Source organism: Oppia nitens, unplaced genomic scaffold (assembly GCF_028296485.1).
Source record: "Oppia nitens isolate AA-2021 unplaced genomic scaffold, nextdenovo-longstitch-racon4-pilon3 scaffold3_pilon_pilon_pilon, whole genome shotgun sequence".
Classification (NCBI taxonomy): Eukaryota; Metazoa; Arthropoda; class Arachnida; order Sarcoptiformes; family Oppiidae; genus Oppia; species Oppia nitens.
The window spans coordinates 4,943,175-4,957,361 of NW_026533221.1; the positions used below are offsets into that span (position 1 = coordinate 4,943,175).

A 14,187-nucleotide genomic window follows, 5' to 3' on the forward strand; every position below is an offset into this window, starting at 1 on the left:
TTATATAAATTCATAAATTGTGAATGTTCAAATTTATTTGTCATCAATTGTTTCATGTTATATATATATATATTTATATTGATAAGCAAACACACATAAACTGCTCATTTATTATCAATATTTTATTGATTATCCTTAATATAAATAAGATTTAATTAAGTCAACAAATTTATTTATTTTTTAAAACTAATTTATGATTAATTAATTTTATAAAATTATGTGATTATTAAAACAATATTTTAGATTTTTAAATAAATTGTATTTATTATCATTACTAACTATAGAGACTATACTTTAATTATACAGTAAGTAATGGCAGCAAATAAACAATAATAGACAATAAGACTAATGCATATCGAAAGGGTTGGCCAGAGCTAACTCGGGTTCGCCGTAACCCAACTCTTCAGGAGTACTGATACCTAACTCGTCGAGAGTCGATCTAATCTCTTGAATAATGTATGGATATATCTCTTTGTTTTCCCTACTCTTGAATTTGAGTGCCTCAAGATATCTGACGGCCAGTGCGTAATCATTGACCCGACGGCAAGCATGAAGAGCGGCGATCACCACTTTTGGTTCGGGGACTAAATCCATACCATGCATATCGTTAATGCCTTTCCTGATTTCCCAGCCATCGATATCTTTACGGTTAAAGTAATTGATATATCTTTGGTCAAACTCTTCCTCCGTCTCTTTTCGGCCATGTTTTGGTGCCGCCAAACCCGGGTTCGGGTCAACACTAGATGATGCACTTCGGGTCACTGAAATCGTCAATAATTAAAACGTTAATCAATATATCAATAAAAATATATTAATACTTAAAAACTTACCATTCATTACATTCAATGACCGCAACTTCACGGCTCTAACCGACAAACGACTCACTGTTACGAAGCGTCCGAACATGTCTTCAGATATCTAAATACAATCGGTTTATCTTTTATTAACTTAAATACCACTCAATTATATCTAATATTGTCCAACAAAGTGATCTCTAATTGATCTCAAAGTCTAAGTCAAAGCAAATCTACAATTAAATGGAGAATTGCTTTACAAACAAACAAAAGTGTTGTTTGTATTCAATTAATACGTTCACTGATTCACTGATTAACACTTTTTTTCACTTAAATTAATATTTTTAATACAAAAACATTAAATTATTTACTTTATTAGTGAATATTATTATTAAATTAATTATTAAATTAATTAAATCATATTATGACTAAAATAATCATAAACTGAAAATCAAAGACAAGATGTGGTTGTCATTGATGTAAGAAATATAAGTCAATCATTGATTGTATTTTAAAGTCATTCAAAACGTGTGAATCTTCTCTCAAATACAACACTTGTTTTGAAAGTGGTTTTAGTCGACAATCATCTCAAGTGACCAAAACTATGGACAAGAATTTGGTTAACAATCAGGTCTTTGATTCACTTTTTATATAATTATTTATTTTATTAATTGATTTTTTATTAATTGATTTATAGATTGTTTTGATGCGAAAAATTGTACGAAAAGGCAAACGATATGTCTATCAAAAAGATGTGAAACAAATAAAAAAATTGAAAACTTTTGCGACAAAAAAGTATTACAATTATTGTCACAATTTGTCTCTATTTTATTAAATCTAATTGTTGTTACTTTTGTTGATTAATAGTGTGACACAAGAGTCGACTAAAAAATATGATCACAAGATTGACAACAAACGCAAAGAATTAGCGATTTTAAAGACCGTTAATGTGGACGAAGTGTCCAAACAGGCGCTCATTCACAACAAACAATACTTTGAGGACATCATTACTAATGTATGCTTTCAATGATATAAATATATTTCAGATAATAATTTTTATTTATATTTTAAATATTATTTAAGATTCACTCAACTATTGATATGAAATGTTTGGCTAAAATAGCAATCAATGAAATGGTAGCGAAAGCGGTTGAAAAGTTTAAAGAAGAAAATCCAAATTGCGATGAATGGTTGCCCTCACAGATCGAGATCTGGACACAAAAGAAAGCCATTAAAAGAAATAAAATTCTTAAGAAAAAAGGCATTAATGTCGATGAAAACGAAGTGTCTGAAAATGAAGAGACAAATTTGTCTAAAGCTGTCAATCATACGTCTGAATCAACTGACAACAACTTAAATGATAATAAGAGAAAGATTAAGAAAATCAATAAATCAAACACTAAAAGTGATAAAAATGTTGATAAACCTAACAATCAATTGACACCTGAAATAAATAAAACAAAATCTGATCCATTCTTCTTATCCGATAATATGGAAAGTAATGATGAAGAAGAGGAGGAAGATTCTGAACAAATTATGGATGAAAATGTTTTTAGAAAGAGAACAACAAATGGAAAAAATAATATCAAAGAAAAGAGATACAAATTAAACGAAAAGAAAGGTTTTGAGAAATCACACAAACGTTTTGAAACGAAAGATTTCCAGAACCAGAAAACTCATCCAAAGAATATAAACCGTAATAATAATAATAATAATAAAATTAAAGGTATATTTAAATGAATATCTTTTTAACGTATTTTAAATAATAATTAAATATTTATCATTAGATAAAAGCTATGTAAATAGTGGTGAATCGCTGCACCCCTCGTGGGCGGCCAAGAGGTCAGCTAAAGAAAAGTTTAAAATCGATTTAAACCAGAATTCATTTACAAACAAAACTAAATTCGATGATTAAAACTATTTTATTTTACGTTTTCTTTAAGCTATCATCAAAAACATAATTATGTATAAAATATATAACCAAATAAATGAATTTTATTATTATTATTATATTATTAAAGACTAGGAATTGCTTTCTTTAGACAACATTTAGTTAATCTCAATATTAAGTAATGAATTGAATATTGAAGAACAAGAGCTCCAAATCCTTTAAAGAGACCGGACTTTCCTTCATTTTTAACAATAGTTGTAATGCAATCACTGGTCGATTCATAATTAGATAGGATTGGTATAACAGCGTTGGGCTTCTCTATGTTATCGATGATAGTTCTGGTGCCCTGAAGGTAGAGCCTATTATGGAGATATTATTTTGTGATTATTATTAGTCAACTATTTTTAAGTTATCATTTCAGTTACAAATGTTATAAATGTAAGTTTATAATGAATTTATATGTAATTACGGTTATGAATACCTCATTAAAACAGTTTGTAAGGGGAATAGCATTATATCTGCTACTAATTGTCCCCAAAAGTTGTTCATAATATCTCTGTATTTATTAGTAAAAGTATTTTCATTGTTTTTATCTTTAATGTCAGCAGTTCTCGCATAAAATGCTATATTTTGAATACAATTAGAAATGATATAATATCCTAAATGATAACTAAGAGTTGGTCCGCATATCAGCCAAATGGGAAGCTTTCGATCCATTTTCCAGTGAGTTATTCGACGAAATCCTTCCCAAATAGTATCAAAAATACCGGGATTTTCTGTTGCAATTGAACTCTGGACTGTTTCGGCAGAACCCGAACACATGAATGGTGTCACCAATATTATAGCCATTCCTTTGAGGATTAAGTGCTGACAAATGCATTCAAAACTCTTTCGTTTTGAACTAATATCTCTAAAGATTAGTTAGAAAACAATTTATATTGAAAAATAACTTATAAATTATAATAAAATAATCAATCATTCATTACTTGGGAAATGTGGTCAACTCAGCAATCACTGACTCAAAACCAATTTGTATGGCTTTTGTGATGAAGACACTGGCGATACCTTTCCAAAGGACACCGAATCCCTGTTTAGATTGAAGACTCACAATAAATGCAATGACAGTGAATGGCGTCAAGTGATAGACTTGACTCCGAAGAGTGACCTTTCATTTGAAGACAACAAACATTTATCACTTAAATTCAATTCAATTGTTATATTATAATAACAAATACTTGTGTTTGTCTGCGAATCACAACAAATGGATGTGTTATCAGATACTGTGTCATCACATTCACTGAATCCAACACAACCACTGCAATCTTCATTTCTCGATCTGAGGACTCTTTGGCCATACTATCGGCAAAATGTCTATCGATGTGGTCATCACCCGAACCGTCAGTTGTGGCCAATCTTTGGCTGACATTGAACTCGACTTTGCGGCGATGAGTATGACTTAAATTTTGATCACTTTTAGCTGAACTCAAGCGCCAAATGTCGATGTCTTTGTCTTCACCGATTAAATGTCTTAAATTGTCTGACATTTGTATTGCTTTTGAAATTATAAATTAATTAAAAATACTTCAAAATGACTGACAATTTATCAATCAATCAATGAATTTCATAATACAATTCATATACAAACTGTTTGTTCACTCAATTTGTTTATAAATGACGATAAAAGTCAACAAACAATTTATAAGACATTTAGAGTTTAATTTAATTTTAATTTTATTTAATAAAATTGTTGTCTAATTATAAATGAATTAATTGTTATCTTATTTGTAGTAAATTATTAATTAATAAATTGATTGCATTTTAATAGAAATATCAATAATTTTGGTTCAAATGATTGCATTGAATGTATGTTTGCATTGAATGTATGTTTGCATTGAATGTATGTTTGCATTGAATGTATGTTTGCATTGAATGTATGAAATGTCGACATAACTGATGTGAGGATTGCTGTCAATCACGTGATTCAATCAATCAGTTAGTTATCGTCACAACTATGGGTGAGATCGACGTGTCTTCAGGTGATTGCATTGATTTAGTGGTCAATCACACCACTGATGTCTCACATAAGGATAGCATTTCATTTGAAAGTATGTCATCAATGGTTAGAATTAGTCAAATGATATTAAAATTGATTTTGTTATAGTTCTTCATGTGGTCAAAGAGACTCAGAGCCAACACGGACTCAAACACGGAGACTATCATCGATATCGACAATACTGTAGTCGACGTCTTAACCGACTGAGACGATCACTAAATTATGTCCAGAGCTCGGGTAAAGCGCGCTCTACATATCAGCCTAAACTTGTAACCAATCAGTTGGTCACTGAGGCTAAGACAGCAAAGAAGGATCCCATCAGATATTTGATGATACCGTTGATGTGCGCCGAAAGGAGTTGGGCTCACGCTATGCAACTCAAACAAGAGGCCAATACAGAGCCGCGCAAGAAGTTTCATATGATGAGGAAGTATAAGAAAGCAGTGAATTATGGTAACAGTTTGCAGACCATTTGTAACACTGAACCGACCAAATGTGACGCTCGCACTAAACTAGAGGCCAGTGCTTATGCCTCATACCTGACGGGACTGTTTTATTTTGAGACTGAAGAATGGATTAAAGCGAGTGAGTTCCTCAAGAAGGCTCAAACTATATATGAAAAGCTCTTCCAAACCATTGCTGACGAAGAAGTGGCCGCTCATTATAAACAACGATGCGATGAAATCAAACCCACTCTCAGATATTGTGCTTTTAATATTGGAGATCAAAATATTGGGGCTCAAGATCTGAGCCGAATGCAGAGTGAGGTCAATGAAATGGATGACCAGTTATTGGTTAATAAGTTAGACGTAAGTCTTAAATATTTGTAAACCAATTGACTACAAATTACTAAACTATTGTTTATTTGACAGCAATTAATACTTCAGGCCCGAGAAAAACAATCGGTAACATTAAGTGAAATTCAATGGTTAGGCAAAACAATTTCGATTAAACAAGAAAAGATCCGCACGTTTTTATTGCTAATACAAGATCTGGTCATCGGATCAGCAAAAGTGTCTCAAATTGAGAAAATTATTTTTGAATGTCGGGATTGTCTTCAACTCTTAAGAGAAACAAATCAAGAAAAGAGTTTATTATTTAATTACTTATCATATTTAAGACTTGATCTAACAATTGGACGTAATTTGCAACTCATAAAGACATTACAAAATTCATCGGAAATGATCCGTCCGTTTGAAATCATTATCGGAAGCTTTAATGAGATGCAGTCATTGCCTTTGGAACAGTTCTATGGCTCGAGTAATGCGTTGGACTTATTTAACAAACAAATTGAAGCAAAAATAACAACTTTCAAGGCTTTCCGATGCTATCATATCGGAAATTTCAATAAAAATAATTGGAAAGAATCGGTGGCTCTTCTTCATCGGTCCACTCAGTACTGTAAAGATGCCATCAATGATCCCAACACTACTAATGTATTTAACAATTTAATATAATTTTCTATCAAATACTTACCGGTTATTGTTTAAATTGAAAACAGGAAATGAAATCAGAATTGAAGCAATTGATGTCCAAATCAGAGTCTGAGAAGTTTACTCTTTACGCCAATAATTTAATGAAAGATGAGTTGTCATCTGAAACGAAAGTTAAGACAAATAAAGACATTCCTGTAAGTCATAATAATTTGTTAATATAATAATGTGATAAATATACTATAATTTCACCATTTTATTAGCCTTTGATATCACGTTTGGACACTTACTATGAAGATAGCGAACTATTAACTGGTAATTCATCTTTAGCTGAATTTCCGCCACAATTTAAAGCGATTCCATGCAAACCTTTATTTTTTGATTTGGCTTTAAATCACATAAAATTCCCGTCACTTGAGACTGAAACTAATCCAAAAAATACAGGGATTACTGGTTTCGTCAAAGGATGGCTCGGCGGTTGGCGAAAGTAACCATTTACCGGTATTTGTTTTACCGGTAATACATACACTTTATAAAACTCAAAAAACTAATAGTAACTATCATTTCTGTCAAATTCAATAATAGACTATTTTATAAAATGTGAATTAATTTATATAATGATTTATTCTTAACGGTAAATAAAATTTATATAAATTTTTTCATAAATGTATCAATAATTGATTTGTTTTACCAAATATAGGGTAAAACTATAAATATATTAATAAATGATTTTTATATTAAACCCAATCTCTCGGTGTTTTGAGAATTTGAATTAATTTGTCTTCTTTAGAGTTGGGTTCAGGTGAGTGACAATATTGCCATTTGGCCACTAATGGTAACGACATTAGAATACTTTCATAACGGGCACCGGGAGTAAAAAGTCCAAACTTAGTTCCTCTGTCGTAGATTAGGTTGAATTCAACATATCTGTTGTATACAAATAAGTTGATCATAGATTGAATTGAATACAAAATATCGATTATCCATACCTTCCGCGCCTTAAGAGCTGCCACTGTCTGTCGGCATAAGAATAACCTTTTGTTACATTATTATTAACAACAGGTATATAACAAGTGGTGATAGAATCAGCACAAGACTTGACAAACTCGAAGGAATCCTTTTGGTTGGGATAATCCATGTCATCAAAAAACAATCCACCGATTCCTCTAATAAAACATAATTTTAAATAATTTCATTTAAATTGATTAATAAAATCAAACCGGCATTCTTTGCGATGGTTAATAAAAAAGTAGTCGTCACACCATTTCTTGAATTTTGGATAATAATCTTTATTATGTTTATCGCAGCTATTCTTTAAAGTCTTATGGAAATGAATGCAATCATTTTCATTGAGTATGTAAGGAGTCATATCAGTTCCGCCACCGAACCACCAGTGCTTCTCATTATTGGTCACGTCTTCCACTTCAAAATATCGATAATTGAAATGAAGTGTCGGTACGTTTGGATTTCTTGGATGTATTACAGAACTGACACCACAGGCGAAGAACTTGAGATCTGCGTTCTCTTTAAGAGTCTTTCCTCGGCTTCTCATTTGTTGTGCCGCCGGTGTCGGCAGTTTTCCGTAGACAACCGATATATTGACGCCTGCTTTTTCAAACACCTGTCCGTCCTCTAAAACACAGGTAACACCACCGCCACCCTCGGCTCGTGTCCAACGGTCTACTTTAAACTTTACCGATTGATTCTGACCATCGACTTGGGTATCAATCAAGTGTTCTTTGTCTTCAACTTTTTGCAATTCAAGACAAACTTCTTTCTGGACTTTCATAACAAATAATTCAAACTTTGATTTCATATCACTTTCATTGGCAATCAATTCATTGAATGGTGTAATGGTTTGAGACATAAAACTGTTTTCATCCAATGGTTTGTCTTTGTTTGTCCACCACATCAATGACAACATAAGTGGCGAACTCTTGGCGAACACCGAGACATGACTTTTGATGACACGATTGGTCTGTCGACACAATTGTCGAGTGTTTAGCCGTTTTCGGGTCGATATCCATACAAAACTCATGTGTCGGACAAAACTATTGCCAAATATTTGATACATTTTTGTTGATTGAAATGATTTTCAAAACTAAAATAATTAAATAAACTCTAAAATCATTGAAAATAAAAGCAAAACATATGATAACCAGTGAAGTAGTAATACTTTCTATTAAATAACAAATTTTTTAATCAAATGTACAACAAATGTAAGCAAACATTTAAATCGTTTAAAGGAAAAGCATTTTATTCAATAAGTAAAGACACCATTAATTAGGACTAAAATTTTAATAAAGATTAATATATAAATAAAATGAATTTTTACTTAATATTTTTTTTAACTTAATTTATTGCTTTAAATAGATAAATAATATATATATATATATAATTATTATAAATTATTTGCTTTTAATAACATTAAAGTTATTTTATTAAATAAAAGTAATATAATGTTTAAAATGAAATATATTAATATTTAATATTATTATTAGATATAAAATAAAATATATTGACGATTTTATATAAAATAAATTTATTTATTATTTTTTTAGTTATAATTTTCCAGAACTAAATATTTTTTATTTAATAAATTTTCCAAATTAATTGTATGATTAATTATAAGTATTACCTATTTTTATATGAATGAAATGGAAATCTGTTTTATTGAAAGTAAATATAAGTTTAGTTATAATTAGGGTTCGATCAAAGTTCCTTATGTTCCCTAATCACTGGGAATTATTAGGATATTTATTTCCTTGTGCTACCTAATTGATGCCTAAACAACACAGTTTATCATGATGTTTAAAAACAGTATTTTGAGTGGTATTGATAAATAGTATATAGTACATATAGTACATAATATCATTAAATTTATTATATTGAAATTTATTTTTAAATAATTTAATAAATTTTTTAGCAAAATATTTAAATTTAGGTACTATTTATTGTAATAATATAAAATATATTTTTCCATTCTAACAATGAAGGGAAAAAATAAAACATTTTCCATATTTTCCCGGAAAATATGAGATATTTTATTAGGGAACTTCCCTTCATAGGAAAGTTGTTCGAACTATAGTTATAATAAAGGAATTGTTTGATATATTGTATAGTAATATATAATAAATTATATATTTGATAACACGTCATGACATTGCCTTTAATTAATTAATACTTAAATACCACTTGTATTATAACAGTTTTATTTTATGAATAAATAGATATAAATTTTGATACATAAAGAAAACATTGATTTAAAGGGGAAAAATTTAACAAATAAATTCAATTTATAACACTTTGATATTTATTTTTAAATAAATATTATAGTTGTCACACATATGTAAAAAAATCAAATACACAAAAAAGTACTTAAAAATACTGTATACGAGAAATTCAAACCAAAAACAATTATATTTTTATACTAACCTTGTATTTTGTATTAAATTTTTGTATTAACTTTTGATTGAAATTTCCATACATTGATACAAAAAATCTATAGTAACCATAATATAACCAAAATTTTTTTGGTTATGACTAATCCCAGAAATAATGATTAAAAACATTTATTAAACATTTATTACATTTAAAAAATTAATTGTAATTCAAAATAAGTAACTTTTTTTTATCTTATTTTGGACAGAATTGAATGATTAGTTAAAAAATATTTTATATAGATTTAGTTTACATTAGTTTTACTTAAAATACATAAAACATTTGTTTTTTTATTTGCATTAAACTTTTAACAATTTTATTTCTGAAACAATTCAAAAATTTATAAATAATAATTCAATTTTAATAAATGAAAACAAATGAACAAATTTGTCGATTGATTCAACTTTTCAATCGTCAAAATATTTATTGATTTATTTTTTCTGAAAATATGTATAATTTATTTTAATTTGTAATTTACCTGAAAATCAATCATAAGATTTGTTTTCATACATATAAATTATATAAATTAAATTATATTATATGATATAATACTAAAATACTTGTACTTTTCAATGAATATAATTTTTAACAAATTATGAATTAATTTGAATAAAGCGCTCAAAGAGTTAGCATTGATTTGAATGGCTATTGAAATGTATGAATAGATTGAATGCAACTAAAAGTGTATTCAATTCAATGGTTTGTTATTTCAATATTTCTTTCATTTATTTGTTGCACTTATTGTTGGCCACAAACACATCGGTTACAGACATTTACCACCAAAAACAATGTCCAAATCAGATGCCGACGCTATGGATACACAAGAATCAGCTGACAAAGTAGTAGCCACTGAGATAAATGGATGTACGGATCAACCGATGGACAGCGAATCGCCGGCCATTACATCATCGGTTATGGCATCGGCAACGGTGGCCACGGCTGCTATCAATGTTTCGCTACACCCATTAGTTATAATGAATGTATCGGAACACTGGACACGAATTAGAGCTCAAGACAGTGATGGTGTGGTTGGAAGTCAAGTGATCGGCGCTCTGATCGGTAAACAAAACGGCCGTAACATTGAAATAATGAATTCATTTGAACTGAATTACGATCGCATCGAAAGTGATATACTTATTGATAGAGACTATTATAATACCAAAGAATCACAATTCAAACAAGTGTTTCCCGATCTGGACTTCTTGGGCTGGTATGCCAGTGGTGACCAACCAAATGAATCAGATCTTAAGATTCACAAACAAATTATTGAAATCAATGAAAGTCCTCTTTTCATGAAACTTAATCCAATGGTATGTTTGAGAGTACTTTGAGATAAATAGAAATTGTTTTTTAATTGATATATTGATTGTTAGACTCGACACACAGGTCTTCCCTTAAAGTTATACGAATCGGTTATAGATTTAGTCAACGGAAAGGCAACGATGCTGTTTGTGGACATTCCGTACCATTTGGCCACAGAAGAGGCCGAGCGTATAGGTTTGGATCACATGGCGAGGATGACATCGACGACCACCCAATCTGGTCAGATGACCAACTCATTAGTGGCCGAACACTTACGAGTCCAATACAGTGCCGTCAAAATGCTTAGAGATAGGGTTCGCCTAATTCTTGACTATATTCGCGATATTCGTAACGAAAGTATTGAATGGAATCACGAAATACTGAGAGAGACATTCAATTTATGCCATCGACTACCAGTGCTGACCACCGATAAGTTCTCACAAGATTTCTATAACCAATGCAATGATGTGGCGCTCATGACTTACTTAGGAATGTTGACTAAAGGATCAAATACTGTCAACCAATTCGTCAATAAGTTTAACATTCTTTACGATAGACAAGGAATGGGTCGTAGAATGAGAGGTCTCTTCTTCTGATTGATGAATACTTTATTACTTTATAATTATCTAAAACTATTGTATTGTATTTCAAAAGCAAAATAAATATAAAATTAATTTATTATTAATTAAAATTTTTTAAAAACATACTTATAATGTATGCTTCGATATATAAATATTTTGTTTTATAATAAATTGTTTGATAATATTTATAGTTATTGTTTCAATAAACTGCATTTTGTACACCAAATTATAATTAATAATAATTAAATTGATTACTAATTAATGACATTAATTGACAAACAAAATGTGTTAAACAAAAATACATTTAATTATTGTATCAATAATTTTCATATATTAATGAACGTATTGTATGTATAATATGTATCAATAATTGTGACAATTGTTTATAGTTTTTCATTGTGTTGTCGACAACTTGTGGACCCATTTGTTGTGATAATCTTTGTAAAAGTGATGCCAAAAGTAAGACGTGCCCGAAATAAGCCGCCACCCGAAGGCTGGGAACTAATTGAGCCGACTCTAGAAGAATTAGAGGCTAAGATGAGAGACGCGGAGACAGAATCACATGAAGGCAAACGAAAGACAGAGTCTTTGTGGCCGATCTTCAAAATACATCACCAAAGAAGTCGATATATTTACGATCTCTTCTATAAACGGAAAGCAATTTCTCGTGAATTATATGATTATTGTATTAAACAACGGATTGCAGACCAGGCGTTGATCGCGAAGTGGAAGAAACAGGGTTTGTATGGACTGACCAATTGGTCATACATTTGACACCAAAAAATAATATTACATTAATCTCTGTCATTAACTTTTAATTAAATAAGTTTTTATGTTATTATTGAGATTATGATGGATACAAAAGATATATTTAATCACTGATTGTCATTGTTTTATAGGTTATGAAAATTTGTGTTGTTTGAGATGTATTCAAGTAAGAGACACCAACTTCGGGACCAATTGTATTTGTCGGGTCCCGAGAGAGAAACTTGAAGACCCAAATACAACCACTCGTGAGTGCATCCACTGTGGATGTCGTGGCTGTTCTGGTTAGACATGATATGTGATCAATAGATTAATAGCCATTCAATTGTTTTTATTACAAATATTACTTTCACTATTAAATGCTTACAATTCATTAATCATACAGTATTTAAAAATAAATAAATACAACAATTATATTGTCATTAAATGCTATAAATAAAAATTCTTATAATAAATATATTTTATGGACAAAATGTCTAATGTCTTAACTGTAAATGTCATCATCATATCGATCACCGGACACATGATATTCACCAAAAATATATAAAACTAATATTTAACAACAATTAGAGATAAATATAATAATCATTATTGAGATTAAGTGAGTTTTTAATCTCTTTATTTTATAGTCTCAGAACTACTGGTAATTCTTATTCCAAATTTAATCCTTAGCTGTTCCAAGAAAACAAATGTCAAAATAGTTTGTGGGGCCAGACGTATGAAGGCTGGGACGTAACCCTTGAAGAAACCGGCAAAACCTGACTGTTTAAAGAGTAATCCAATGCAATGACTGACACTCTTGTATTCATTTGGTGAGGCATTCATGAGCCGAGTCTTCAACACATCCAGCTATTCAATGATTTACTTATATTAAAATAAATTCTTAATTTTCAAATGATATTAAATACCGGTTGAGTGAAAGTGGTGGCCACAGCACCAGCTAATGTGGACGCCGTAAAATGTGTTAACATATTGTCATCAAAAATGTTGGGAACATTTGTCATCAACAAGTATTTAAATTTATCATAAGTGGCCAACTATTTAAATCATTTCATTAATTAATTCAATTAAAATAGTAATGCGATAGTAATACCTGTCCAATAGTCATCATTATAGCTCTAGTGGTGGCCATAGTTGTGCCATTGAATAAAGTTTTGATACCTTCATAGCGGTAAACCTTAATTAAGCCATCGATGGCGTGACGATAATTGCGTCTCTTATCGGCGGCCAGTTTGATGTCATTTTGCATCCGCACGTTAACCATATCTGCCGGAGTGCCTGAATGTCATCCAAAGTCATGTTATAAATGAGTTTTTATTAGTCATTTAAAATAAAATATTACAAAAGAGACTGACCTATGAAACCTCCGGCTGCGCCCGAAATACCGGCCAAAATGACGGAATGAAATGTTGATATTTGTTGACCATTCTTAGAAATCCTTTGTTTCAACACCTCATAAATACCGAATCTTGTGGTCGAATAAGTCAATTGTCTTAAAAGAGAAGCCGTTAAACCATTATATAGGGCTATAACTCCTTGACTACGAATAATAAGACGAGTATTAGCCAAAAGACCCATTTCAGAGGCACTTCCCGAACCAGAAGTGGTCGACAATCGGGCCTTTGTTGTGGCCGTTTGTAAATGAACTTTAAGCAGATCTAATGGATGGGTACAACACGCGGCACCAGCACTGGCCAGACCACCGAAATACCATTTGGCCAATCGGTTGTCACGGGATGTCATGTTTTGCTCTATTTATCACTCAATTGATTAGACACTTATGGAAGCACTCAATCATTTAGTGGACAATAACTTCAATTAGTTATTAAAAATATATTAAACACTTTTGCTGTTAATTTTTTAAGACATGATTTTTATCATTAATGATAATAATTATTATAATTAAGTTATTATATAATTTAATATA

The 14,187-nt window shown here is 30.4% G+C and overlaps 8 protein-coding genes across 8 annotated transcripts; 4 read left to right on the forward strand and 4 right to left on the reverse strand.

The window, feature by feature from the left end:
- Nucleotides 1-221: 221 nt before the first annotated feature.
- Nucleotides 222-1,091, reverse strand: LOC128958392 (cytochrome c oxidase subunit 5A, mitochondrial-like). The gene is made up of 2 exons (XM_054304240.1): nt 831-1,091; nt 222-761 (listed from the first exon to the last, which is right to left on the reverse strand). Exons 1-2 carry the CDS (start codon nt 904-906, stop codon nt 346-348), a joined length of 492 nt encoding a protein of 163 aa, XP_054160215.1. The 5' UTR covers nt 907-1,091; the 3' UTR covers nt 222-345.
- A 199-nt stretch (nt 1,092-1,290) lies between these two features.
- On the forward strand, nt 1,291-2,765 carry LOC128957899 (myb-like protein I). Its single transcript, XM_054303714.1, has 6 exons — nt 1,291-1,425; nt 1,492-1,589; nt 1,662-1,809; nt 1,878-2,520; nt 2,582-2,636; nt 2,738-2,765. Exons 1-6 carry the CDS (start codon nt 1,399-1,401, stop codon nt 2,763-2,765), a joined length of 999 nt encoding a protein of 332 aa, XP_054159689.1. The 5' UTR covers nt 1,291-1,398.
- A 44-nt stretch (nt 2,766-2,809) lies between these two features.
- Nucleotides 2,810-4,314, reverse strand: LOC128957900 (solute carrier family 25 member 46-like). Its single transcript, XM_054303715.1, has 4 exons — nt 3,921-4,314; nt 3,672-3,850; nt 3,167-3,595; nt 2,810-3,044 (listed from the first exon to the last, which is right to left on the reverse strand). Exons 1-4 carry the CDS (start codon nt 4,227-4,229, stop codon nt 2,810-2,812), a joined length of 1,152 nt encoding a protein of 383 aa, XP_054159690.1. The 5' UTR covers nt 4,230-4,314.
- Nucleotides 4,315-4,630: 316 nt separating this feature from the next.
- Nucleotides 4,631-6,754, forward strand: LOC128958749 (signal recognition particle subunit SRP68-like). The gene is made up of 5 exons (XM_054304671.1): nt 4,631-4,790; nt 4,847-5,547; nt 5,611-6,174; nt 6,240-6,368; nt 6,435-6,754. The coding sequence occupies exons 1-5, from the start codon at nt 4,697-4,699 to the stop codon at nt 6,660-6,662; spliced, it is 1,716 nt and encodes a 571-aa protein (XP_054160646.1). The 5' UTR covers nt 4,631-4,696; the 3' UTR covers nt 6,663-6,754.
- A 154-nt stretch (nt 6,755-6,908) lies between these two features.
- LOC128958900 (oxygen-dependent coproporphyrinogen-III oxidase-like) lies at nt 6,909-8,407 on the reverse strand. The gene is made up of 3 exons (XM_054304860.1): nt 7,392-8,407; nt 7,161-7,337; nt 6,909-7,098 (listed from the first exon to the last, which is right to left on the reverse strand). The coding sequence occupies exons 1-3, from the start codon at nt 8,243-8,245 to the stop codon at nt 6,909-6,911; spliced, it is 1,221 nt and encodes a 406-aa protein (XP_054160835.1). The 5' UTR covers nt 8,246-8,407.
- Nucleotides 8,408-10,257: 1,850 nt separating this feature from the next.
- LOC128958940 (COP9 signalosome complex subunit 6-like) lies at nt 10,258-11,540 on the forward strand. Its single transcript, XM_054304905.1, has 2 exons — nt 10,258-10,922; nt 10,986-11,540. Exons 1-2 carry the CDS (start codon nt 10,401-10,403, stop codon nt 11,508-11,510), a joined length of 1,047 nt encoding a protein of 348 aa, XP_054160880.1. The 5' UTR covers nt 10,258-10,400; the 3' UTR covers nt 11,511-11,540.
- Nucleotides 11,541-11,829: 289 nt separating this feature from the next.
- LOC128958771 (protein BUD31 homolog) lies at nt 11,830-12,611 on the forward strand. The gene is made up of 2 exons (XM_054304695.1): nt 11,830-12,234; nt 12,395-12,611. The coding sequence occupies exons 1-2, from the start codon at nt 11,946-11,948 to the stop codon at nt 12,547-12,549; spliced, it is 444 nt and encodes a 147-aa protein (XP_054160670.1). The 5' UTR covers nt 11,830-11,945; the 3' UTR covers nt 12,550-12,611.
- Nucleotides 12,612-12,669: 58 nt separating this feature from the next.
- On the reverse strand, nt 12,670-14,101 carry LOC128958770 (mitochondrial dicarboxylate carrier-like). Its single transcript, XM_054304694.1, has 4 exons — nt 13,616-14,101; nt 13,354-13,538; nt 13,169-13,297; nt 12,670-13,109 (listed from the first exon to the last, which is right to left on the reverse strand). Exons 1-4 carry the CDS (start codon nt 14,001-14,003, stop codon nt 12,879-12,881), a joined length of 933 nt encoding a protein of 310 aa, XP_054160669.1. The 5' UTR covers nt 14,004-14,101; the 3' UTR covers nt 12,670-12,878.
- Nucleotides 14,102-14,187: the final 86 nt, after the last annotated feature.

What these genes read in the sequence shown, in the direction of transcription:
- LOC128958900 (XM_054304860.1), bottom strand. Translation starts at nt 8,245, where the DNA reads ATGTATCAAATATTTGGCAATAGTTTTGTCCGACACATGAGTTTTGTA. An exon ending in AACCATCGCAAAGAATGCCG is followed by an intron (nt 7,338 to 7,391) that starts GTTTGATTTTAT and finishes ATGTTTTATTAG; the next exon opens with AGGAATCGGTGGATTGTTTT. An exon ending in CAGCTCTTAAGGCGCGGAAG is followed by an intron (nt 7,099 to 7,160) that starts GTATGGATAATC and finishes TGTATACAACAG; the next exon opens with ATATGTTGAATTCAACCTAA.
- LOC128958749 (XM_054304671.1), top strand. Translation starts at nt 4,697, where the DNA reads ATGGGTGAGATCGACGTGTCTTCAGGTGATTGCATTGATTTAGTGGTC. An exon ending in GGATAGCATTTCATTTGAAA is followed by an intron (nt 4,791 to 4,846) that starts GTATGTCATCAA and finishes ATTTTGTTATAG; the next exon opens with TTCTTCATGTGGTCAAAGAG. An exon ending in ATGATCCCAACACTACTAAT is followed by an intron (nt 6,175 to 6,239) that starts GTATTTAACAAT and finishes AATTGAAAACAG; the next exon opens with GAAATGAAATCAGAATTGAA.
- LOC128958771 (XM_054304695.1), top strand. Translation starts at nt 11,946, where the DNA reads ATGCCAAAAGTAAGACGTGCCCGAAATAAGCCGCCACCCGAAGGCTGG. An exon ending in CGCGAAGTGGAAGAAACAGG is followed by an intron (nt 12,235 to 12,394) that starts GTTTGTATGGAC and finishes ATTGTTTTATAG; the next exon opens with GTTATGAAAATTTGTGTTGT.
- LOC128957900 (XM_054303715.1), bottom strand. Translation starts at nt 4,229, where the DNA reads ATGTCAGACAATTTAAGACATTTAATCGGTGAAGACAAAGACATCGAC. An exon ending in GAGTTGACCACATTTCCCAA is followed by an intron (nt 3,596 to 3,671) that starts GTAATGAATGAT and finishes ACTAATCTTTAG; the next exon opens with AGATATTAGTTCAAAACGAA. An exon ending in TTACAAACTGTTTTAATGAG is followed by an intron (nt 3,045 to 3,166) that starts GTATTCATAACC and finishes TCTCCATAATAG; the next exon opens with GCTCTACCTTCAGGGCACCA.
- LOC128958940 (XM_054304905.1), top strand. Translation starts at nt 10,401, where the DNA reads ATGTCCAAATCAGATGCCGACGCTATGGATACACAAGAATCAGCTGAC. An exon ending in TCATGAAACTTAATCCAATG is followed by an intron (nt 10,923 to 10,985) that starts GTATGTTTGAGA and finishes ATTGATTGTTAG; the next exon opens with ACTCGACACACAGGTCTTCC.
- LOC128958392 (XM_054304240.1), bottom strand. Translation starts at nt 906, where the DNA reads ATGTTCGGACGCTTCGTAACAGTGAGTCGTTTGTCGGTTAGAGCCGTG. An exon ending in GTCATTGAATGTAATGAATG is followed by an intron (nt 762 to 830) that starts GTAAGTTTTTAA and finishes TGACGATTTCAG; the next exon opens with TGACCCGAAGTGCATCATCT.
- LOC128958770 (XM_054304694.1), bottom strand. Translation starts at nt 14,003, where the DNA reads ATGACATCCCGTGACAACCGATTGGCCAAATGGTATTTCGGTGGTCTG. An exon ending in CGCAGCCGGAGGTTTCATAG is followed by an intron (nt 13,539 to 13,615) that starts GTCAGTCTCTTT and finishes GATGACATTCAG; the next exon opens with GCACTCCGGCAGATATGGTT. An exon ending in TAATGATGACTATTGGACAG is followed by an intron (nt 13,298 to 13,353) that starts GTATTACTATCG and finishes TGATTTAAATAG; the next exon opens with TTGGCCACTTATGATAAATT.
- LOC128957899 (XM_054303714.1), top strand. Translation starts at nt 1,399, where the DNA reads ATGGACAAGAATTTGGTTAACAATCAG. An exon ending in AGAATTTGGTTAACAATCAG is followed by an intron (nt 1,426 to 1,491) that starts GTCTTTGATTCA and finishes ATTGATTTATAG; the next exon opens with ATTGTTTTGATGCGAAAAAT. An exon ending in AAAACTTTTGCGACAAAAAA is followed by an intron (nt 1,590 to 1,661) that starts GTATTACAATTA and finishes GTTGATTAATAG; the next exon opens with TGTGACACAAGAGTCGACTA.